Consider the following 26,277-nt stretch of genomic DNA (forward strand, 5'->3'; position numbering starts at 1 on the left):
GCATGAGTGAGAGTCAGAGATGGAGGAGCGTGTCTGAGAGAGAGGGAGGGAGGGAGGGAGGGAGGGAGGGAGAGGCAGAGAGTTAGTGGATAAGTGAGAGAGCAGCGCTGGCTCAGCCACAGCATCTTACCGCCAGGCGAAGGAAGCAGTCCAGGAAACACACACACAGCTCAGCAGGACCTAAGCAGCTGTTTTCAGGAGCATCTCCTGCAGCCTGAGCCGAGTGTTGGATGCTTAGACTTGATACGTCTTCACATAGAGGCATCTGGAGTGGCTTGTGCTCCAGGATTTATTCTCTAACCTGTGGCAGTGGAGAAGCGGAGACTTCAGCAGTGGGACGATCCCAGCTGTGGTTTTATCACAAAACCCCGACTTTGGATTCTTAAAACTCTTGGAGCGTGTACACAACGTTTTACCTGTAGCATCATGTTGTGTACTTGCTGTTTTTAGCATGACTGCTGTCAACAGTTTGGACTGTGTGTGAGAGCCAGTCAGAGTTTCTGTTTGTGTGTGTGTGGTGTGTGAATGTGTGTGTGTCAGGATGAGCGTTCCCATGTTGAAGATAGGCGCGGTGCTCAGCACCATGGCTATGGTAACTAACTGGATGTCCCAGACTCTTCCGTCGCTGGTCGGACTCAATGGAACCATCATCTCCTCTGAGGGCACACATGAGCGGATCGTCAGTGTATGTATTCTGTATGAACACACACACACACACACACACACACACACACACACACACACACACACACACACACACAGTATTTCTAGAGCAAAAAAAAAAAATGTTTTTTTGTCACCAGAAGTTGATCTCTCACATTTTTTTAAATGTGTAGGAATCAGTTTAACAATACAGATGATTTTTTTAGTCAACCAGCAGTGAAAGTTATCTTGTGTTCTGTCAGTGTGCACTCATGCTTTAATAGCTGTTTTGTACACAAGATTACACATAAGATTATTTATGTATCCTTAAATACAGAGTCACTGTTGCAGGTTTGATACAGTGTATAGGGAGAAATAATGGTAACCTGTGCTTTTGAATCGTGGCAAAAACACCTAGATGATTAAATTTAGGGATGAATACATCCAGGAACATTTAGCCTACATGCAGCAGATATTTGATCTGTTAATTGATGCAGAAAATAGAGCAAAGACACAAAAAAGAAAAAGCTTAGAGGGACAGATTTAGAACAGAATTTGAAAATAGAGCACAGCATGCTGCAAATAAGAAGCATAAATAGCTAATAAATAAATAAATAATAACCTATTCTGTTGATATGAGTCATAAAGGGCACATGTACAGTATCCAACGACTGCTATACACACATGAACACTCACACACACACACACACACACACACATACAGAGGGGTAATGGGATTGCGCTCTCTCTGACTTACTCGGGTGATATTTCTCCTGGGGAAGGCTGACTCACCCATGGGACAGCCAGCAATTTGTTGCCCTAGCAACACCCTGGCAACCCCATGTAGATGCTGGACCACTGCACATGCAGGTCTCTTAACTCTTTGTATAAACTGTGTATGTGCATTTGTGTGTGCGTGTGTGTGCACTTGGGCTTTGCATGATTTAGCTTTCTGGCTGGAGAAGCACCTCGCAGCTGCTATGTGGCGGCACTTTGCAAGTTCAGCAAAGTGCATGCAGTCTCATGCAAGTGGACGCCTACACATAACCACACACACACACACACACACACACACACACAAACACGCAAGAAGTGGCAGAGAACAGATGGAGTTGTTAGAGGTGCAGTGTAGCTTCTTCAGGCTGCTGCGGGAGAAGATGGACAGAACATTTGAATTCTTAAGCTGTCGTGTTAGTGCAAATCAGTTTGATGATGTGTGAATGTAATTGTGAACAGGCTTCCAACTGTCAGAGGAGCTCCAGTACTTGACACCACCATGTTCAAAATGATTTAAATGAGTTATTATTTAATACTGTTAACCATATAAATGGATATGAATATTGTTACGGTGTTGTTTCATACAGTTGGACTGCTGTATATGTTTAGGTTGGTTCGGTCAAGTTTATGCGTTACTGAGAAACATTCAGCCATTACTATTAGCTAAATATATCAACTGGTAATCCATTACCTAATCCATTTATCTATTTCTTTTAGCTATCTATTTTAATATTCATCCACTATTTTTAGCTATTGTAACCATTTTTTCCATTTCTTTCAGCTAACTGTTTAGACTTGCCTGCTTGCTTACTAACCAGTGTTCACTCATTTGCAGTACATAGTGTTCAGGTTTTGCAGCTGACTCCATATGTGGATATATTTTTTTAAATCAAATTGTCTGTCAGACCAGTTGAACTACTCTACAGTCTTTCCACGTACCCTCTGGCAAGTGCCCCCCTGGGTACAAATCCCCCTGGTTAATAATGATTTAGACATTCATATTTCTGTGTGTAAAATAAGCTGTGACATTATTTGGGGTATTGCATGTTGTTGTAACTCCTGTGCTTCTGCCTCTGTCTGTTCAATTCATGCAGGAATTTTGCTCTGTTAGCTCTGTACTCTCTCTCTCTCTCTATTTGCACTGATCACAATCAGCTGGGCTGCCTGAGTAGATTTTTATCATTTTTCCCCTGTGTGAAATGAGCCCTTAGGTGCCGTATGTCCTCCTCTATTTAATTACATGGAGCAGTCGGCACAAATGCTGCCTATATTCTCTTCCCGTCCACGTCCTCCTGCTTTGAACACCCCCTACCCCCATTAGCTTCATTGTAAACGGGGACTTCAAGGTTACCACACCAAACCCAGCTGATTGATTTATCAGATGTTTCCCTCCAGGCCTCCACCTCCCCTTCCCGTACCTCCTCTCCCAGCTTCCTCCTCTGTCGTTATTCTTTTCAGGGTTTGTAGGGCAGCTTCTCAGTGAGATTCCCGTGACAGGCTAGTGTGTGTGTCAGGTTGAGCACAGCTGTGCCTTTACATTGTTCTAAAATGTTAACACTAAGTAGGTCAAACTGAAGACCTGGTTAAATCTCACTAAAATGAGCTCATGATTTTACATGTGTTCTAATTTAATGTGTTGGGACTTGGGTCCGACGTTTAAACCGCAGGGAACAATTACTGTCACCTCGGCACTACCTAATGAAGTCCTAAATAACCCCCAAAAAATAAAAACAGAAACACGTGTCATTATATAACAACTAAGGCGGTATTTTACAACTATTAATACATGAAAAATAAATCTAGATGTCTTGCTAAGTCCTGCAGCCTTGAAAATTACATCCCCAAATGCAGGTTGTTCTCATTAAAAAGTATGTGCTCTATTCTTTGTGGTACAAAAGATTTAGAAAAATGAATTTGTTCTCTGGAAGCAAATAATGGGCCTCAACAATTTCAATCTTTGAAGGAACTAGTCATAACACTGACATATCACCTTTTAAGTTGATATGGTGAACATACATTCTCTTAGTTACACATACAGCAGATACAGAGAAACATTGGCATTAAATTAGAGTTGTGTTCATGGTCACCTGATGAATTTAAGTCCAGTGTTCACTCTCTTTTTGCTAAATTTGCTAAATGCTGCTAATCGCTCCACTACGCTCTCCAGTTATTGTGTCTGTTTGCTGTTTGATGTTGAGCAGGTAGCATACCGTCACTGTTAGAGCCCATTCGCTGAGAACAGCTGCCTGCTGCAGCCAAAAACAACACTGAGAGAGAGAGAGAGAGAGAGAGAGGGCGGTGAGAGTGAACCAAAACAGTTAAGTTGTGGGAAAACAACAATGAGCTGAAATGATGTAAAGTTTGGAAGAGCTGAGGGGAACAGCAGAGTCTCTGTGGATTTGTCACTGTGAGCGACCCCTTTCACCTACATGTAGTCATACGATCCAGTGACGATAAAAAGTATTGATTATAACTGCTTTTAGCTGTTAAGTTTGGGTTCAACGTTCAGATTAAAAGTTTTAAAGTTTCTCAAATTCTGATCTTGGAGTTCAAGTCATGTCCAAAGAACAGGTTGCTGAAAAATGAATCAACCCCGTCGTCAGTCATGTGATCTAAGTGTCTAATCAACCTCCTTTGAATGTTGGATGCTTTGATTTTCTATCTGAATTTGTAAATCCTAAAAAAACCAAAAACCTTTGATGAAATGATGAATTTCAGTCAGATTTTGATTGACATTATTATATAATAATAATAATAATACTTATCATATTTATACTTACTATATAATAAGGTATTCAGTTGCTACAGAAATAGGTGCCTCTATAATTTCCTTCATTATCATTCAGAAATCTTTTTTCTAGTCTGAACAACAAATGAGGAAAGAAACACTGCACACACTAAAGTATTCAAGTGAGAAACATGGAAACATATGTGGATGAAATATATATTTAATATGTGAATGAAATGGTACCAGCGAGAGCAGGAGTGAAGTTGTGCATTAGTATGGACTGTGAGTAGGGCAGAAATCATTTTTGTGCAGATTTGTGGGCGCTCTGGGGAGCCGGTGACTTTTTGCCAGAGAGAACAGCAGCTCCGGCTGTGGATGGAGAGGGTGGAAACTCTCCAGTGCTGCTGCTGGCTTTCCTGGACACAAACATGTGGGAGATGTCACAGCTGATTTTAGCTGCAAATGAGAAATATCTAATTTAGACATGGATGTCTATAGTGCAGTCAAGTGCAATAAAGTGCACAGAGCACGCACTCTCTGTTTTACAAACCGAATTGGACACTTAAATCACAGTATGTGTCCGGGCGAGGGCTCCTTATAAATCCTGCTGTGATTTTGCCAGCTAGATAGAATTAGACAGACACATTTTTAAGAGGAAAATATTTGTCCACCTTCAGGTACAGCCTCACCAGAATGTCATGCTGGGATCTTGGGCAAATGTGTGTTGTGTTAAAACATGCACAAAAGAAATGGTGTGACTCATTGGGTCCTTCTGAGAAACCTTTCACAAAATACGAGACAAAAGTCACATAAAATAACAAAAAAACTGCAATCACACAAAAATCAAACATGGACTTACTTCAAGGGCAATGAAATAATATCTTAGGAAGTCATTTAAAGATAATTTTCTGCCTTATTGATATCCTGCACTCCTGCACCTCTGCAGTATGATTCCTGTTTGAACACATGGGCAGGATTTATATGCAGCCTGAAGGGAAGCAGCTCCTGAGGGATGTGATTCAGATGAAACTATTCCTTAACATGCGTGTTGTCATGGAGCTGGTGGTGTTTGCAGCTGATAGAAGCACATTTGATCAATATATGGTTTCTGGGTGTATTTTTTTTAATCTTAGTCACATTGACTGGATGAAAGGACATTTGCTTTTCTTTTCTTTTTTTTTAACATTTTAGATTCAATCAATCTCCAGGTTTTTAGAGGTAACTAAAGGAAGTTGCATTTTGAAAAGTGTTCGTCGGAGTGAGAACATTTTTATTTTCAGTACAACATAGTAATGATCATTTCTCATCATTTTTCATAATGGAAATGTATTAATCAATTGATGAATTGTTTAGTCTATAAAATGTCCACAACCACAAATCCACACCCTCCTTGTTTAGTCATAGAAATAGTCCAACACCCAAAGATATTTAATTTAGAAAGATTTTAAATGAGTAAAAGTAGCCAACTGTGACATTTTAGAAGTTGGAACCTGTGGCTGTTCTCAACTTTCACTTTACAAATGACTTCGATCGATTATCAATATTGTTGACAGTTCCTACAAATTACTTATTTACATATTATTCTAGCTCTATAACATAGTATAACGTGTCACAAAATAATACAGTGAAGGCCATTAGTGGAGAATTGTAGATTTTTAATAATAATAATTTAGTTTTAATAAGAAATAAATCAAGGAGGATGTAAAACTCATTTATAAAAGCATATTTCCAATTCATGAGAACAGCGGTATCCCCAAAAATGGGAGCTATTGACAAAAAAAAAAAACTTAAATCCCCTGATTTACTTTGAGTTTTATTTTACCAACCTTCTCCTCTGTTGAATGCACGGCTGACATGGTCTCCCTGCAGTGACTTGATTAACACTGAGCCTGATTGTGTGCAGGGTGTGTACCCGGGCTCAGAGGAGGGCTGGCAGGTGTACAGCACGGCTTCAGATCCTGATGGCAGGTGTGTTTGCACAGTGGTCGCTCCGGCACGAAACCTCTGCAAACGAGACCCTCGGAGTCGACAACTACGCCTGCTGACTGAACAGGTGTGTGTGTATGTGTGTGTTTGTCTTTGTCTGACTCTAGAGTGCATCCCCGCATGTTTCGGTGGTCAACATTGCGATGCAGCGCGGGGGAAAGGCAGCGTACTGGAATGAAATATTCACTGGACTGTCTCTTTGTTTTGACACTTGCCGAAAACACACATGAACTGACACAAACACATTCAGGTTTCACTGACAGATGTATCCCTGATACATCAGTAGCTGTATCCTCTAAAGACTCCTAGTCATTCAACATGCCAAACTAGTTTAAGCTCAAAGGAAACATTGACAGATGGGTGGGAAAGAAACATTTTGTTCTATATTGCAGGGCGCAGCGCTGTATATGAGGTTTTTTAAGCTTGAATATCTATGTGATTCATACGTGTGTGTTTATGTAGAGATATGCATGCGACTGCGTAAGCATATTTCACTCAACGTATATGTGCTTCCTGAGAGAGAAATAAACGTGATTTGTGACAGAAGTTGATGAATTATTGAACACCATCAGGCCAGCAAACATCTCCCAAAGCACGCACCACTGCAAGGCTCACACATCAGGATATATCAAGCCTGTATTCTCGCCAAAGTAAAAATGAACCACAGCGCACTAAAGGTAACATCATCAGGATTATAACTCTTTTTTCATTTGCTGCTAGAGTTACATCCTGTACTAAAGAGTGAGAAAAGAGAAGATGAACACTCTGAAACAGCGCTTTCTCTTCTCTCCTTGCTCTGTTCCTGTTGGGAGGGTTCTGTATTTATGAATCCTAATTAGCTCAGCGTTCCTCTGGAAGTGACACCTAGATCCTGCTGTGAGTGTGAATGTGTGTGTGTGTGTGTGTGTTTTTATATGTTGTGCTCTCTGATTTTTCCACCCGTCTCTAGCCTCCCCACCATGTGTTACAGCGGGAGATATGTTGTGTGGGTGGGTTTTTGCCTGGGTGTTTGTTTGTTTGTTTGCCTATCACTTCTGGATATCTGGGTCATTTTGATAATGGATTTCTTTTTTTTTTTTTTCATACTTGTTTTTCCATTCAGTATCAAAAGAGACTAGAAGGATCTGGTAGCATTTCAGGGTTGTTAATGAGAAGAAGCGTAGGAGTGTTTGTTTCTTTAGAGGAGAACTCACTCTTGGTGAGACACTCATGTTTAAATGGATCTAATGTGAAGCTCCATCAAAAACAAGTACAATCTGTGTGACTTAGCATCATGTTATTGAGCTATGGTGGTTGGAATATTAAAGGGTCAGTTCACCCGAAACGTAGCCTGCATGTAACTCCAAAACGTATTTTTTCACAACTCTTTTGATTTTATATGTCAATTTTTGCGCCATCTGTCCCTGAGTTTTCTGCTGCCTCCCCTCTAAATTGAAGTGAATGGAGTTTTGTCTGTGGTGCCTCACAAAAAAATTACATGAAAGGAAAAAAAAAAAACAGTTGCAGTGTGTCTCACCCTTAATTTGGACTATCACACACACACACAAGCCTCGCTGTAAAGGGTTTAAACTGGAACCACTTTCTGCTGAAAAAACAGTCCCTATGACAACACAATGTTTTTTTTGTTTTTTTTGTCTTGTTTTTCATTTCTAGCCACACTCACTGTGTTCCTCTATGAGAGGCAATCTAGGACTGTTCTTTCAGACTGAAATATACCAAGAACTACTCAACAGATTGCCATGAAGTTTTGAACAGACATTTCTGCTCCCCTGAGGATGAACCCTAATGACTCTGGTTAGCCTTCAGTGCTTCTTCTGTCCTCATGAGATTGAGCGTTTTAGTTAATATTGAAATGAAACGGTTCAGAAAAACAGCAAACTGTGACCAAAAAGCATGACTGACAGGCAGACAGCTTAAGATGGAGTTTCACGCAGATGAGCGGTTAAGGTCAGGTGATACGAATGGCAGAAAAGGGGTCACTGCGGGAAAGGAGGGAATGGCTGGATGTGGGAGTCAGGTGGAAAAGTCTGAGGCCATTTGGTGCACAGGTAGAGAATGTCAATGAAGGGGCCTGGGGAAGTGGGAACGTGACTCTAAATGTCATTTTTCAGGACTGCAAGTTGCACACATGAAATTCATTTTTTTATCTCTATTGTAATGGGATGGAAGCAGAAAACTCACAGATGGATACTCTTGGGTGGATAAAATATATCTAATAAAACCAAATTTATCTGCATGGCTTGACGCAAGTAGTATGTAAGAAAATGTGTGTCTTTGCAGTTTGGATGAACCAACGCCTTTTTATCACATCACCACTCTGTCACACTGGTACGCAAACAACAGGTGTTTGGAAACAATGGGAGCAAGTAGCGGGTGGCAGCAATGAGACAACAGCCAAAATCAATCAGAAACATTACAGGCAATGCATTATACTAACAGTGATCACTCATAATATCAACCATGTATGTGTGTGTGTGTCAGGTTCAGAATGTGAGTCAGTCCATGGAGGTTGTAGACCTGCGGACATCCAGAGACCTGCAGTATGTCCGAGACTCTGAGCCCCTGTTGAGAGGAGTGGATGGACGCTTACACACTTATGTGGCCAACCCCCGCACTCTGACGGCTAAGGGCCTGCAGGTAAACACACAGACATACACACAGAGTCAGACGCCCAGACACACACACACACACACACACACACACACACACACATACACACTGTAAGACGGTCGCTGTAGGGAACACATAACCTTTGGTGTGAAAACATTGATTTCACGCATGCCAAGCTGAAGTTTCCTGCCTGCACTCAGACACGCGAGCATCTTTCATGAAGGGGACAAAATTTGTCTTGAAGCTGTCAATTCACTGGCTTCATGTCCACTGTGTAAACTCGTCACAGCTTTGTACAGAAGGTGCCAGCAAAGCTGCAGCATCACTGCACACATTAAGACTTCGAGCTGTCCGAAAAAAAAAAAAAGGGATCTGTCTGGAACAGGCATGACATTTTAATATTAATGATGAAATTTACATAATACTGACACACAAAAGCAGAAGCCGTCAGTGTACAACATGCAGCTTTTCTCAGCTTTTAGTGTCGACTTTTTAAATTTGCAGGAGAGAAGATAGATTATCTCCCTTGATAAGGTTTTTCTTTTATTACGGGAAAACTAAATGTATTTCATTTCTTAAATTAGGAGTACTAATCTCATCAAGCTCTGTGTTTTCTGCCAGGCGTCTGTGCCAACAACAAACCAGCAGGCAAGCGGAAGATTATCTCAAGAGCTACGGAGAATGAAAGGCTAAAGATGTGGTGAATGAGGGGTGAATGATCTGAACACTTAAATCAGCTGTGACATTTCTGGTTTAATGTCTGCAATTGGCAGCTCAGGACTCCTAATGACCCTGACACTCAAAGGTAGTAAAGCCCTGCACGCTGTCTACACGAGCATTGATTTGGGGATTTGTGTCTTGTTTGACGTCAGTGTGAAAAGTGGGCTAAATTTGGCTGACAAGTGAAAGTTTTTTAGATATCTAGGTCACATGTAACAGTCGTTTTAACAGCATTTCAATGACTATACTTCAGTCTGTAGTTAGGACATGCTTCACATTTAAGTGTAGTCATTTTCAACCAATGTAGCCCTCATTTAAACCAGATTTCTTTTGATGTGCAAATGACCAAATCAGGGTTTACTGAGTAAAACATCTTTGACCACAGGATCTCATTAAATCTCATTAGGCAATCATCGTTGTTTGCAATAAGTACAGACCAGTAAGAGCTCTGTTTTTTAAGGAGAACGGCTTCATGATGCAGTTAGAAAAAACATGTCTCTCCCCAATCCTGTGGATGAGGAGTGAGGCAAAGGTATTCACTTATTTTAATTGATCCTGACTCACTTGAACAATTATCTGCAAAATCGCAAACATTCAAGCCTTTTTCAGTCTTTAGGTGGTATAAACTCTTTTCCAGGAAGTACTGATTGTTTTTAGTCCTTAAATGCAAGGACAATGATACATTGATAATGATAAAATTTCTCAAAAGATGTTACTATGCTAACTCCACAGCAACCATACTGTTTGTTCTTGTCTTTGCCACAGTGAACTGCATCTTTAGGCTACCCTACCTTCAGGCCATGATACTACCAGAGAAAAAACAATCTTTCATACTTCAGTGGCACCAAAACTAGAAAAGCCATTGATACCGTGTTTAGGAATAGTTTGACATTTTGGGACATTTGGTAATTTGCTAAAAAGCTACAGCAGCATTAGTTTTTTTTAGCATAAAAACAAGGAAAAGGGGAAACAGCTAGCCTGTTTGTCTATCCAAAGTTGCTAAAATCAGTCTACCATCACCTCTAAAGCTCACTAATTAATATGGTGTATTTCATTCATTTTATCTGCACAAGAACCGAAGATCAAAAACAACAATTTGCTGTTTTATGGGGGTTATATGCCGGAGCTACTGACTTATATATTGCCACATATTTATCGTACAAATGCTTCTTGCCTTTTCTGCAAGATAGCAAACAAGTGCATTCCCCAAAATGTCAACTATTCCTTTAATTTAATCTGTGTTATGTTTACCAAACAGCAAACATAACACAGATTTGTTTAAAAATATTTATTATATTTCATTAGTAATCAGAAGCTCATAAACCCAATATTATGGAATTATATATCCAATATTTAAAAGCATGAGATGCTATATTAACTGGACAGAGGCACAAATATAGATACACTAAACAAGCAAAATGCTCACAAATACACACACACACACACACACGACCCCTTACAGTATTTCCCCAAATAGAGAAAATTTCCGCCTCCCCATAAATCCATTCTGCCTTTCATCTTTTGCCGAGCATCTTCTTAACAACATCGTGGGGCTCTGGGGTCTGTTTTTAAGTTTTTATGCAGTTAGGTTATGTGTGTGTGTGTGTGTGTGTGTGTGTGTGTGTGTGTGTGTGTGTGTGTGTGTGTGAGTGTGTGTGTGTATGAGGGGGAGAGAGAGAGAGAGAGACAGAGTGCACATGTTGGTCCTTGGGGGTTTTCACAGTCACAAGCTTTTGCCTTTGCACTGAGCACTGAGAGGCAGAAGAACTGGTGAATATTTATGCGATGTGCAGCTACAGTAAGTTTATCAATAACTAAAAAGTATTTCCATCCCATGGGGAGAGGAGAACAAGGGAGAAGGAGAAGGAAAGGTCAAACCGAGAGATTAAGACAGACAGCCAGATGGATTGATAGAGGATTTAAGTGAGACTGAAGAGAAAGGGAAGGAAATAGAGAGAAAAAGATGTCTTATTGCATATTACCATTTTTCCCCGTGGGAGGGAGGGATGAGAGGAATGAGCAAAGTGCAGTAAAATGGGAGGTAAAGGTTATGCAGAGAGCTTGGGCGAGATAAAAGAGTGAAACAGGAGGGGAGAGATTAGAGAGGGCTGAAGATGAAGGAGGAGACATGGTAGGGGAGGGATTAGCCAGGTAAGGTGTTTATCATCTAACAGGCCATGACATTTTTAGCATTTTGTCAAGATTGATATTAATACATATTAATGATACAGTTTTATGCAAATAACGATGCCAGTCCCAGTCAGTGGGGATGAAGTTTAAGGTCAGCCCAAGCATGTACAAACTGATGCTAAAGCAGGTTACAGTTATTTTGGGAAAAGTATTTAGGTCCTGATTAGAAGATAAGGGGAGGAATTAGTCACATAAAGTGTTTGACTGACTGCCAAGCCTGTTTCCTGGGTGTGTTGTTTCGTTTGTGCGTGGGGGTATGTGATGTTCTGAGAAAATGATAAGGTTTTGTCTTTGCTTTTTGACATTTCTTTCAATCCCTCTCTTTTTTTCCCACATCAATTCTATCTGTCTCTAAACTGCAAACACTTTTTGGGGCATTTTAAGGTGGAAAGATAAGTGCCAGAGCTAAAATAGAGACATAAAGGGGTTTATAAAGAAAACCTTTTATCCTCCTGCTGCAACTCACAGCTGTGTCACACATATCATTCACACACTAGATATTGATCTTCCTTCAAGCTGATTGCTGAAAAAAATCCTTTTTTCTGCTTCCACACTGGCTCAAATTTTCAAAAAGATATATTTTCAGTTATAGAAAAAGCTGTGACTGTGGATGGAAGGCCAAAATGCAAAAACAAAAAAAGCTTCTTATCTGGGTTGCAGTGCCAGCAGAGTAGCCACATCTTCCATCTCCTCCTGCAGGATTGTGAGGCGCTCCCAGGCCAGATGGGATATGTAGTCCCTCCAGCATTTTCGAGGGGTGCTTTCCATTTGGTTTGCAAGGCTCCTCGCTTCGCTCACTCGCATCTCATCTTCACGTTTAATCTCCCAACGGATGTGAGAGAGAGAGAGAGAGAGAGAGAGAGAGAGAGAGAGAGAGAGAGAGAGAGGGATGCAGTTGCTCATGATGTACATCATCTCAACTGTTAAAAAATGATGAAGGAGAAGAAAAAAAATAAAACAAAAAAAGGAGAGCTGGGATATTTGTGTGAACAAGGTCAGTCAAACAAGTGTAATCACACCCATTTTCAGTTTTAGACTGTTCCTTTCTAGACTGTTCTTCGTTCTTAGATGTGAAAGTCAAACACAGGAAGAAAATGCAGACGTTCTGGCTTTGTCTTCTTCATTGAGTGATAGTTCATTAGATTCATGGTTTTTTAAACTTTTTGCCAACTGGAGCACCAGTAGTCAGAGGCGTCGACAGACCTGCCTCACTGAAGCATATTCACATAGAGAACTGAGTAAATGGACGTCTATCTAATTGATAAACGTGTGAGAAGAACTTTTGTACTTTTTTAGATACCTGATGACTGCTGCACCAATACTAATTAAGAATATTACAGGGCAATAAAATCTGTGACAGTGTGTCTGTATGTATGTGCTGTATAACTGAATATTTTTTTTCTTGAATGAGTCAAGATGCTCTTGCAACAGAAAATAAGAACAGAGGAAGAAAATAAAATTTGCTGATGAAAGGAGGCAAAGTTGCAAGAGAATTTTTATAATTTATTCATCATGCAGACTATACACACATCTAATCATTTTATTTTATGAATAATGAATAACATTAGAGCTGCCGTTGGTGCTTTCTTCCCTGTTTCTACAAGTAGTTTGTCTAATCTACAGAATTTAAATCATCCGGTTGCATTAATATTACAGATATGCTATTCCTATTATTAGCCCATATCAGATCAGCTGAACATCATTAAACAGATTCACAATCAAGGGGTGTTGCTCTCTGGTAAAAAATGACTCCACAGAATACACTTGTGGTTCCTGGGGAAGCCTCCTCTCTCCTCACTTGATCAGTTTCTGGGTCACAGGCTGCAGGATGGAGCAGTGAGGACGGGAAGAAGTGTAATTATCTGAATGGAAAGCACCTTGAGTCTAGTCTGGGGTCTCCTCCCAGTGAGACATGCCCAGACTTCATCCACAGAGAAGTAATGACACTCAGAGGACGTCCTGAGCAGATGCATAGACTAATTCAATTGGCTCTGAAAGCGCAATAGCTTTACTGCGTGGCACCACACCCAAAAGAGAGAGGGAAATAGCTGCTTTATCAGATTAAACCGCATTAATGTGAACCCCATTTTCTGTCTAACTTGTTTTTCTTCCCGTCTTTCATGCGCATACAGGAGTTAAAGGGCCAGATGTCTCAGCTACGGCCTCTTCTGTCGGTGGTGGAGCAGTACAGATTGGACCTGCAGACGCTGGCCACCCTGCGACTGGAGCTCCTCAACCTGTCAATCATCCTGACAGCCATTCAGGAAGAGATCGGAGCGTACGACTATGAGGAGCTTCAGCAGAGGGTTTTACTGCTGGAGACGAGGCTACACAGCTGCATGAACAAACTCGGTACGTGCTGGAGGGTTAGTAATACTCGCTAATACACAGAAACATGTTACTTGTGCTGCCTTTCACATTTGATGTAAACAAAACACAGAGGGTCTAACAGAATCATGTTGCATTATGGGAATTGGAGGATCCAGTGTTTTGGGAGCCAGGAACCCATACTTTGGATCAAAAGCTGGGATATCTCAGCTTTACCAGTTTTGTCTGGCTTTACAAGTGTTTCTTGCAAGTCACCTAATTCTATATAAGTACAGTACTAAATTGCTGATATTCCCCTTTAATTGAACACCGATGACATATGACTGATAATAACATTGGACATCATATTGTTATTAAAAACTGTTGATGATTTTGTGATTCCTGAAAGTCAGGAATAAGGAAAGTTTGATAAGAAAAAGTAATTTTTGAAATAACCTGCAGTATAACACAGCTGATGAACTCTGCTTATCTCCTTTCTTGCTGAGAGGTAGATAATCAGCAGCTACCTCGAGTGCACCCAAGTGGAAGACAACCAGTTCTCCCCTATTTCCAGTCTTTGTGCTAAGCTAAGCTAACTGCTAGCTGCTGTCAGTAGCTTCTTATTTACCGGACAGACATGAGAGGTTTTGAATTTCTCATCCAACTCACCAGACAGCGAATATGTGTATTTACCGAAATGGTAATTTACTGCTTTGAGATGCATGAGTTGGACAAGGTCATAGATGAGGATAGAGACAGAAGTAGAGTTATTTAGGCATATTTTGATTTAATTATTAGATAATGAGTGGAATAGAAAATTTGATAGTCTGGGAATTATTGAGTCTATGAATAGATGGCATATAAGTATATTATACTGCAGAGGTGGTTTGAGAAATTCATGTGGATGTTTTGATACTGTTTTTGCAGCAAACTGTCACTACTGAAATGATACCATTATACTGCTGACCTCAGTTTGCAGCGCAAGATCTACATTTTACAGCCTGTTTGAGTTTAAGAAGAAGTTTTCTAAAATGCTTTTCTCAAAATTCCACCTCTTTCCAGTCATGTCTCTCTCCCATCGTTTTCTGTTACGGAGACACAGTTCATGGTTGGGGCACAAACATGTTTTATTTGAAAAGTTCAATAAATGCTGGTGATCTGGCTTGAGACCGGTGGCAGGTGACAGCTGCTCATAAAGGAGCTGGCCAGGTGACCTTGACAGGAATCATCACTCACTCCAAACCAGAAAATATGAACACACGTTGGGCCTTGTTCACTAAAATGTGCGTAGAAATGACCTAACTTTGCACACATAATAAGTCTTACCACTGTGCGCATGTTAGTGAATCAGAATAATTCTAAATTGACAAGCACTTGCTCGCTTTCTGCTGTCAGCATATTGCCATGCCCCCATGTCGCTATATGAGGAAATCCATTTGCCTGGAGGCAGGGATTAAAGTGGGCCTAACCGATCCGTATCAGTGTTTCAGCACAGTAATGCTTAGTTGATCCATCTCTCAGGTGCTCAGCCTGGGTGTGCACGTACTTGCAGAGCTGATCATATTTAGTATCAGTAGTATTTAGTATATTTAGTTTCAAATCAATAGCCACAGGCAACATGTTTCATTTTTTGCCATTGTGTGATAGGCAGTATTTACTCATTAGTTTTACTCATATTTTCTTCTTAAAATAAAAGCATCCAGTAAGATTTAATGGAACTAATTAATGGAAAGACTCTGCTGCTTTATTTCAAAAGATTTGACTGGATAAACTTGTAGTCTCTTTGTTACATACTTGTTCGCCTGATGGGAAGAAAAGCACAGAAGAGTCATTTACCATTAGATCCCGACTAATCATGTCGCCCCGACAGGATGGTTAATATTTAATAATAAAGAAATTATTGTTGTAAAAGTGCCCTTTCTGACTGTGGAGAACGATGCTTCATTCCTGCTGCTGTGTGATAACCACCTATATTTGATAAGTGATATAAATATAGGGACTGGCACCTTAATGTTAAATTCATCCAGGGCTCAGCCCGGTTGTGAACTCCCTCGCCTGGTTGGGTGCTTCTTCGGTGCACCACATTACAAATTCCACTTTAACTCCTGCCTAGAGTTGTATCATGAAGAAAGCGCCTAACGCAAAAAAGCTAAAGAATTTCGCAGCTGAAGTAGTTGAACCAATAGTGTCTGAGCTAGAAGGAAAGAAAAGGCTTCTTTTGAAATTGATGGGAGTAGCTGATCGTTATAGGCCAAGTCAATAAAAACAATGAAAACCAAAACTTTAATTTCATGGACATTTTCATGTACTCCATTATAAGCTGGGAATGGGACACTCAGCTTTTATAGTTAAAATTTTAATTCTGATAATAATTGTTGAGGATGAACAGGCGCTAATTTCATAGTTATTTAATACATTTGGCCAATGCATTAGTAAATGTTGTCTATTTTAATGAATTCCATTTTAATTTGCATTTAGTTAAAAGGTGTGTGTTTGTATTTTCTAAGACAGCCAGGCTTTCACCATTTGTGTGTATGTGTGGTCTGAGGCAAGTCTAAATTTGTTCACAGAATATGAACATTTTTAAGGAAATATTGATAAATTTGAGCATAAAATGTTTGCTCATGGGTTTTAAATGTTTGTGAATGAGGCCAATTGTTGCTTTGCTTCCACAATCTTCTCATTTGCAGATTAAACACAATATGTCCATCATTTGTCAACAGGTTGTGGTCGTCTGACTGCAGTGAGTAGCCCAATCACAGTGAGAGCGTCGGGGTCCCGCTTTGGCTCTTGGATGACTGATGCTATGATTCCCAGCTCTGACAGCAGGGTATGTGAACAATATGTGTGTGTGTGTGTGTGTACATGACAAGTGAAGCAGGTGTTGTGAATCTGGTCACTAGGCAGCTTAGTTCTGTATTTTTCCTAATGCATTTTTTCTGTCTTTCTGCCTTACTTTTAACGTGACTCCTGTGTGCATTCTGTCTTCACTCGCGACAAGCTTCACCCATTTCCCACACACACACACACACACACACACACACACACACACACACTCTTTTCAGGGAGCGAATATTAAGCTAGTTGTCAAGGCGACTGTCTCCCAGTTGCCAGGTGTGATTTATATCGCCATGGTGACCCTTGCCTGTTCCCTATTAGAGTTTTTCCCTGGTGATGAGAACGAGCTACACACAGCAGCACTACCCCAGTTATTACATTCAGTTTCCCAGTTACCAGTGTGACTCGTACTGTTACAGTTAAGAGGTTATGGGTGGCGTCTCCTTCCCTGCTCCCGTGTCAGTTTGCATCTTTGTCCCAAAAATAAGAACCTTTTTCCGTCTCTGGCGTTTAATGTTGTATACGAGATGTTTCTGAATCCGAGTGTGACATTCAGCAATGCTCAAGTAATGCATTTTATGGAAATCCAGTAAATGTTCTTTCTGGATCTGTATTATAAATAAGCCAGTGAAACTATAAAAAAGCTGTAATCTGCTGAATTCACTTTCATCCTCTTGCTTTTCCTCGAGCTTAGAGGAGCCCTGTGGAGTCCCCTTGTAAACAAACACAGTTATGTTTACATTAAGTATTTCTTACCAAAATGCACTGTGTGTATCGTTGAGGCCTAACAAACATGTCAGATGCAAATGTTTTCTTCCTCAATAAAACATTTGCATCGCTGATTTTTTGAATATTTTCAAATCTCCATGCTTCAGTTTGAAGAAACCTGAGAAATTCTGATAATGCAGTGTCATTCTTGGGTGTGTGTCACGCTTGAAAACAATGCATATTCAGCATTCAACAGCCCCTCTTGTACTGGCATAAAAAGCATTTTTCCATGCACAAAGCACGGAAAAAGAGCGGCTATAAGACAGTATATATTAGTGTCACTGCAGCTGGTGACCGTCTTTTATATACAGCGAATGAAGCACCATCTTTAAACGTGGTATCCAGTTAATCCCTCCATTGTTTGAACCCGTGTTTTCAAGTGAGCAGCCTACTTCTTCTTAGCCTTTTGTTAGCACATTGCTACGTTTCATAGTGCATTACCACCACCAACCGTACAGTAGTGGAATGGCATGAAACTGTGACCGTATCACGTCACATGCTTGTGCGTGTGGATGTGCGTCCGCATGGTGTATGCATGAGATCAAAACAAAACAGGGACTAGCTCATTAAAACATTACACCATAGCACTGCTGTTGGTCAAAACCTCCACTGGGTAGCTACAGTTGTTCTACAGTTGTTCGCTAATTTGTTAGCAAACACTGCCAACGTACATTTCCATATCCAGTTACAGAAGAACATCATTGCCCTTTTCACTAGGTAGTCAGCTCCACTCTAACTGAGTTGACTGCCCGGTGAAAAACCTTTTGCAGGTGTAAAAGGCCGACTGCTGCTGTTGTGTAATCTAAATTCCAACTCCAGCATTTTACAAAACATGATCTAAATGTCATTTTCACTACTTCACTGCGCCCTTCCACCAAGTTTCATGACAATAAAGCCAGTATTTTTCCCAAATTTCTGCTGACAGAAAACATAACAGAGCTAAACGTGTGTTTTTATTGTTTAAATCTTATTTTCTTAAATGAAATCATAACAGATCAGTAGATTTCCTGGCTGGATAATCAATATTGTGTGGAGCTATTGCCACACACACACACACACACACTCTGTAAGTAAAGTCATTCTCATACATCCTTTGGTATCCATGACTACAGTGTCTGCACAGGGTCCCAGGTTGGCATTTATGAATTCTTCATTAACTCATCAGTGTGTGAATGTGTGTTGATGTGTGTGCACTTATTATATTTTAGACACTCACACACACACGCACGCACACACCTGTCGCTGTATTTGAGAACAGCTGCTTAGGTGTGGAAACCCCCCTGATCTGTCAAGATGTCTCTGCTGATAGTGTGAGAGGGAGGGAAAGGATGAGAGTGACACAGCGAGGGAGAGAGAGAGAGAAAGAAAGAGAATGGGGCTTGTTGGTGAGGAGGTGTGATGCAGGGACAGGAGACAGGAAAACGAGGGTGGACGGAAAGAGGAATAAACAGAGTGAGGGGCATCAGGAGAAGGGTGATCAAAAGTAAGACAGTAGTGGGAGACCAGTAGGACGGGATGAGAGAAAAATGGGAGGCAATTAAGAAGTAAAAACAGAAAGGAGGACAGCAAAAACAATCCACTGTACAGATTTACACTCACACAGGCCCAAAGCACTGACACGTACACACAGGACCGATAGACATGCAGTTGTGGAGAGAGATGGTAGAGTGAAGGGGCAGCCACATAACTCCACTCCTGGAGCTGTTAGGTGTTCAGTGCCTTGCTTGAGGGCATTTCAGCAGTGCTCAGTGCCCACGTGGGTCTATGTAGCGCTGATGACGCAGTATGACAGTCACCAAATCTGTCCAATCAATGGGTTTCTTGTCCCTCGTTATGACTTCATGTTTAATCCTCTTAAATGCAAGAACACGAACTGGATCAGACATAAAAGGCAGAAATGTATAATTGTTTTCTTTTGGCTGGACCAACTGAACCAAACTGCAGTTGTGAGAATAACAGCACACAGCATGGGATATGATACCCACCTGATTTGTCTAACTCACTGAACTTTAAAATAAATATTTGAAAAAGAGAAGTGTGGGTTTTATTCTCTTTTACAGTGTAGGTGTGCTACGAAGCGAGCACATCCCAGCATGGGAGTATTGTATTAGGATAGACTTCAAAAAATCCTTCCCTTTAGGGGAGTAGGCCACCTGGGAAGGAGCAGAAAGAAAACGGTGCGACAATCTTTAAAACTAAAGTGAGACTTCTAGAAACGGTAAAAAGCTCCTTTTTTGCTCGCGCTGTTTGTGGTATAATCAGCGTCTGGTGCTTGTTTATATAAAGTAAATGGTGCGATCAAATGCAAGAAGATTACAGCTGCCAGAAAACAAAGGTACTTGTGAAACTGGTTTTTAATGGAATTAAAAAAGAGAAAGTTTCATCAGAAGAGCAGGTGAAGCAAGGAGAAAAACAGGGAGGAACAGGAGGTATTTAGAGGAGAGAAGAGGGAGAGATGAGTGTGTTGGTGGTTGTTTGGTGATGTGCAATCAGTCGTCTTTTTTATTGTCTTTGCAAACCGCAAGCTGAGTCTCAATTATATATTGTGCTATTAAGATCTCGCAGAATCACTGCAATCAGATACCTTTGTCTCAAACTCCCTTATTCAATGGTAATTTTGAATATTGAGACAACAAATTAACTCTAATTTTTAAAATGGTGCTTCCACTGCAGGACATCTTCTTTTCTTTGACCCATGGAAAAAAAAATCCTTTTCATCTGCTTCCTCTTTTCTGCCCTCTGTACTTTTCTCTGTTTGCAGAGGGAATAATGAGCATCGTTTTCACCAACAATGCACTCTCTTGCAAGCACTCTCTGCTCTTTTCTTTCATCTATTTCACCTCTCGCCCCTCTTTGGGTAATTAATCCTCCAAGCTGTCTACGCTCAATTTTCCTCCCATCTCGTTTCCTCTTCCCCCTCATCTTGTCTTGTTCTCTGTCCGTTTGTTTCTCCATAGATCTCTGATTGTTTACCATATTCACTGAAAAACCATCTAGCAGACTTTATTGGCTATAGCTAGCCAATTAATCTAAACTGTGTGTGGGTTTAAAATGGTCTTCAACTGACCTGTTTTAAAACAAGAGCCCTTTTAAAGGCTCTTAAATATTCACTTGATGTCGAGACATAGGACACATAGGACACTGAGGCTAAACCTGCATGGTCTTAGAAAAAGTCAGGAAATGAAGAAACAACATTGCTGTTGCTGTTTTATTGCAGGAGCCAGTTAGCTTTAGTATCATATTGCAGTAATGATGAGGAGAAATACACCATCTGGCTGTTATGTGGATGTAACATAACTGTCTGGATGCTTGTTATAGAAAAATATGGCCCACTTCGACGAGCAACACAGACATTAGTTTTATGCTTTATTTTCAAACTGTATGTTTTACTTTTAGAAGAGAAAACTATTTGGGGATGACAGATGTCGTTGATAACAAGCTATCTTGTGTAACCTGTTTCTCGTTTGCTGGAGTTTAAACTTCCTCCAATACAATAAAGAGCAGGACAAAGTCGCTAACGTTACCATAAAATCTCTGATAGTGTAGCATTCAGACAGAATTTCGGTTGTAACCAAAAGCCACAAACTATGTCATTATTTCAGAGAACTCCTGGTGAGCATGGTAGGTGACCATTGTGGATCTCTCTGCACATAAGATAAGATAAGATAAGATTAGATAAGATAAGATAAGATATTCCTTTATTAGTCCCATGACAGGGAAATTTACAAAGTCACAGCAGACACAACTATGTACAGCTACGGTAGAGGAAGTATTGAAAAATAGAAACAATATAGTATACAACACTATTTACTGCCTGGTGGGTGTTAATTTAGTTTCCTGGATACAGAGGTAAACCATGTGTTTCCCTCTCTTCCTCCATCAGGTGTGGTCTATGGACGGCTACTATAAGGGCAGGCGTGTGCTGGAGTACAGAACCATGGGGGATTTCACCAAGGGGCAGAACTTTGTGCAGCATCTGTTGCCCCACCCCTGGGCAGGAACCGGCCATGTGGTTTACAACGGGTCACTTTACTACAACAAACACCAGAGCAACATCCTGGTAAGAGCCTGGCTGGAATAGAAACACAGGAGACAACAGTTTGATAATTAAATGATCAGAGTGATGCGTCTGTCTTTCCAGGTTCAGTACCATTTCCGCTCTCGTAGCGTGTTGCTGCAGCGCAGCCTTAGTGGAGCCGGATACAACAACACGTTTCCCTACAGCTGGGGAGGATCCTCTGACATCGACCTCATGGCTGATGAGATGGGACTCTGGGCTGTCTATACCTCTATCCCAAATGCTGGAAACATTATGGTACAGTCTACCCCAGTGTGTGTTCTTGCACTAACTAAACAAAATAACAAGCAAAGTGAAAATGTGTTTTTCACTGTATTTGAATAAGGGACGGCTAATGTTCAGTGACTAAAACACAGGGAAAAACCCACTGATGACGCAGACATTGTTGCTGTCAGCAGGTTCGCTTTACCTTCCAGAAGTCATAAACTCCCACGGTTTTTAGAAATCCATTAAAACAGCTGACAGACAAATTGCTCCATTGAATAATAATGTAATCTGCCATATAGAATAGCAAGTGCACTGCAGTTTTCCTAACACGGTTTGATAAAGTATACAGCTAATTTTGTGTACTACTGTGCACTTGTTTCAATCTCCTGCTTATGAGGGGGAGGGCGGGGGATGTATGTGACATGAATCTAAAGACTGATGAACAGATTTCAATAAAATGCCAACAGTTCAAGCGGAAGTAAAACATCTTCACCAACATAAAATGATAAACAAAACATGATCCACCCATCTAAAAAAAACGTATTACTAATATTTAATATCTTGAACTCCATATTTGAGCAAGGAGGAAGATGCCGTTTTTGCATAATATCCAGAAAATTGGCAAAAGAAAACATAAATGAATGCACATTTCCATCCCCTACTGGTGTGATGAATTTGTGAGTATCAGGAGTTGAGCTTATCGAGATAAACAGCTGGTGGCGCTAATGCTCCAGTGGGGTGCCATTAAACCATAGCACAAGAAGAGGGTGCAATGAGAGAGTGAAAGAGCGCCACTCAAACCTCACATAAGAAGTGAGTTGTTTTTGTTATCTTTTACTTAAACTGTTTAAACTGTGCGTAAAAACAGATGGATGGAAACGCACTTACATCTTATTTACTGTGACCAGGCACAGTGGATCTGTCAAGCTCTGACAAGCCTGTTTGTACATAAACAAAAAACAAAAAAACATTTCTGTGAATGTAATTAGTTTCTTAAGAATCCTGACCAAGACCCATACAGAGCTGGTGGATTTTTTTAAAATCATACTTAAAAGTTATCTACACTACGACGTTCAGAATAATCAGTCTGAGCAGAAAATGATGTCTCCCCACTCTGTGTGGGTTGTAATTGAGCTTCTCTGTCCCTACTTTTGATCAACAGGACGGCAGTGTGTGCATGTTAGTGTGTGAGAGTCTGTGAATCTGTCAGTGAGTGAATCCGTGGCACAGTGAAACCAAGCCGAAAATCAAGTCAGAGCAGCTGCTCAGCGACAGACTCAGCAAAGCTATTGAGCTAATAGAGGCAGCTGCAGAGCCACCATGGGGGGAGTTTGGATGCACATTCCTTTTAGTTTGAGATGCTGAGATATGATATTTCGAGAACCTTTAAGCACAATTATGATAAAGGACACTTAGTTACTGTCCATCAGTGGAGTTAACTAATAGCTAGACACACAACATAGGCCTCCTCTCATTCAGTTCAACAAACATTGTAAGGTTATAAAAGCAGGAAGTTTCAACATTGTCATCTTGTGCAACAGCAGTTTTTAATGGATTTTTTTTTAAACTACGTGTACGGTTTTATGATCTTGTGCTCGCTGTGGCCATTCCTCCCTCTCTGTCTCCAGGTGAGTCGCCTGGACTCTCGCTCGCTGGAAGTCCTCCAGAGCTGGGACACGGGGTTTCCTAAGCGCAGCGCGGGCGAGGCCTTCATGATCTGTGGCACCTTGTATGTCACCAACTCCCACCTGGCTGGGGCCAAGGTCCACTTTGCCTACCACACCAACTCCTCCACGTACGAGTACACCGACATCCCTTTCCACAACCAGTACTCCCACATCAGCATGATGGACTACAACCCCAGAGAGAGAGCGCTGTACACCTGGAACAACGGACACCAGGTTCTCTATAACGTCACACTGTTTCACGTCATCCGGAGTGATGGATAGATCCACACAAAGGAAATGTTAAAAAAAGAGGGTTAAAGTAGAGGCAATGGGTTGTTTAAGGGCACTGCAACACACACACACACACACACACACACTCGCAATGGTCATTCATGTCAGCAGGAAAGTAAGAACTGTCTGTGTTTGAATTTGAATGACTTAGACTGCAAGAGCTCACTGAGCTAATAACTAGACAATACACGGTTGTTGAACACATGTCTAAAGGTCACAGACAAGAGTATTCATCACGGCGACGTTGAAAATTAACTGCCTCTGCCACGGGGACGCTGATAGAAAGAAGAAAGTCAGACAGTTTGAGCTCATCCATATTCTGTTGCGTTTCATTCCACTTGTGTCTCAAGACGTGATTTTGGAAGTTGAGGCTGAATTGTCTAAAAAAAAAAAATGCAGCTCGTGAACTGAATTTCAACTAGCTTCAAACTTCGAGCTTTGACGACGGACCTGCTGGAGATATTTTGGGTTTGTGATGTGATCGTGGACGTGTTCAGTCAGCATGGTTGTTCATTCAATAAACCTTACTGTCAAACTTTGCCAAGACTGTTGTCATCTCTGTTTTGGAGCAGGAAGAGTGGAGAGGTGACTTTTTACCTTTTTTTTTAAGCATAAGCCTATGTGTCTGTCTACATATATGCATGTGTGTTAAAAGTGGATAGAATCTAGGTTTGAATCTTTTTTTGTCATGTGTTCGACCTTTTCACATAATAGAAGCTCAGCGAGAGGCAATAACAAATGAGACCCCAGCTGATGGATGCTTAAAATAAACTATATTTATTGCTAACTAAACAAAAGTAACTTACAAATCAGACAAAGGGAATTGGAGGCCCCAGTCAAACACAAAATAAGGAAGGGAAATGTCAAGGATCAACCATACAAAAGGCCTCGCAAAACAATATAAAGCTTACCTAACCAAAATAAAACCAAGAACAGGACCACCAGTGACCTCCAGCATAACAAAAGAGCTTTGTGCCAATAGGGGGAGATGATCTCTCTCTCTCTCTCTCTCTCTCTTTCTCTCTCTCCCTCCACTCTGCATCCATATTTTACAGACGCGCAACCTCAGTCAGAACAGGTGCTCTCTGGAGAGGTGAGACGTTTTAGAGGACACAAACAACCACACCAAGAGTGAGGACGCACCAACAGACATAACACCCTCACCAGAAGTGAAGCGATGGCAGCCATTTACATGTTACATATGTCCACCTCTGGGCAGGAGGATTTACAGTATAACTAATTAAAAAACAGCCACACATGCTCATCAGTGCACTTCATGAAGAGCAAGGCTTCAGCAAGGCTTTCATATAATCTGTGGGAGATTTTTGTTCCCTTACTTCAGCCTTTAAGGCAGTGCCTCCTCCCAGGCAGCATTAGTAACCCCGTAAAAACGCCCCCAAGACGTAAGTCCATTACCTTTCTGCTGTTCCATGACCCACAAGCTTCATGTGACGGGATGAAATGAATGGGTTTGATTAGAATATTAGTCACAGGCTAATCGGGCACACAAGACTGCAAATATGAAGCACGTTATTAGCCTTTGTAAAGAAGAAGAAAACATGTGGCAACAATGACGTCAGTAACGAGCCCTCCCTCACAGAGTGTAGAGGGGTAAAGGATCTCCACAAGGAGATGATGAGACAATGTTGGTTAGCAATGTACGACAGCAGTGTGCCACCAGCTACACCCCTGACTTTGAATGATGAAACATGGAGAAAGTGAGAAATGTGTACACTCTACTTACATTGTTCATACGCAGTTTCAAAACTCAACGGCTTCACAACACCTGAGCCAACACGTCCGACACGACTACCTGACTACCAGGGTGAATTGTTAGTGAAACATTTCCCAGTTCTGACTGGTGTTTCTCGTTTGATAATGCCAACATGTTAGATCGCGCCAGAGAATTTACCCAACACACTGTGCAGTTGCTGTGTGGCTTGTCCCAGGAGCTCAAATTTACAACTCTATCATCCAGAGAGGCCCTGTGCCCGTCCAGACACCTCAGGCAGAACCATGTTAACTGAATGCTGAAAAGTAGCAGCTGTGTTTGCAGCAGGAAATGATCAGAAGTTACACCAACAACCAATAAAAGCCAATAGACTTTTTGTTATATTGGTAGCATTGCTGACACATCCACACAGACATATTACATAAAACATAGCTTTGTCTCCTGTTGTGCATAAGACCAGTGTTAATTGTGAGTTTTCTTTGTGTTATAATAGATCTGAGCAGTGTTATTGACCATTTGGGTTCAGAGGGGAACGTCGTCTTGAGTTTTGGTCAAGTGCAGCTGCAAAGGTTAACTTGATCATTATTATTTAAGTGAGCTGTTATGAGCAGAAATTAATACTGTCTCAGACACACACACACACACACATAATCATATGCTAGCATACAGTATAAGGGCACAGATACAGGCAGCACAACCCGCACAAACACACACAAAAGATGTACAGACACAAAGA

The 26,277-nt window shown here is 41.0% G+C and overlaps 1 protein-coding gene across 2 annotated transcripts; it reads left to right on the plus strand.

The window, feature by feature from the left end:
* The first annotated feature begins 164 nt into the window (after window positions 1–164).
* On the plus strand, window positions 165–24,331 carry LOC139198613 (noelin-2-like). 2 transcript variants are annotated; one of them, XM_070827509.1, is made up of 8 exons: window positions 165–685; window positions 6,051–6,200; window positions 8,615–8,770; window positions 13,786–14,005; window positions 16,684–16,790; window positions 21,450–21,626; window positions 21,708–21,881; window positions 23,480–24,331. In XM_070827509.1, exons 1-8 carry the CDS (start codon window positions 542–544, stop codon window positions 23,798–23,800), a joined length of 1,449 nt encoding a protein of 482 aa, XP_070683610.1. In that variant the 5' UTR covers window positions 165–541; the 3' UTR covers window positions 23,801–24,331. The 2 variants fall into 2 exon arrangements, with proteins under 2 accessions (XP_070683610.1, XP_070683611.1); XM_070827510.1 differs by having other exon boundaries at window positions 165–679; window positions 6,036–6,200.
* The last annotated feature ends 1,946 nt before the right edge of the window (window positions 24,332–26,277 follow it).

The sequence above is a fragment of the Pempheris klunzingeri genome, chromosome 3 (assembly GCF_042242105.1).
Source record: "Pempheris klunzingeri isolate RE-2024b chromosome 3, fPemKlu1.hap1, whole genome shotgun sequence".
Taxonomy (NCBI): Eukaryota; Metazoa; Chordata; class Actinopteri; order Acropomatiformes; family Pempheridae; genus Pempheris; species Pempheris klunzingeri.

What these genes read in the sequence shown, in the direction of transcription:
- LOC139198613 (XM_070827510.1), top strand. Translation starts at nt 542, where the DNA reads ATGAGCGTTCCCATGTTGAAGATAGGCGCGGTGCTCAGCACCATGGCT. An exon ending in TGACGGCTAAGGGCCTGCAG is followed by an intron (nt 8,771 to 13,785) that starts GTAAACACACAG and finishes ATGCGCATACAG; the next exon opens with GAGTTAAAGGGCCAGATGTC. An exon ending in CAGCTGCATGAACAAACTCG is followed by an intron (nt 14,006 to 16,683) that starts GTACGTGCTGGA and finishes ATTTGTCAACAG; the next exon opens with GTTGTGGTCGTCTGACTGCA.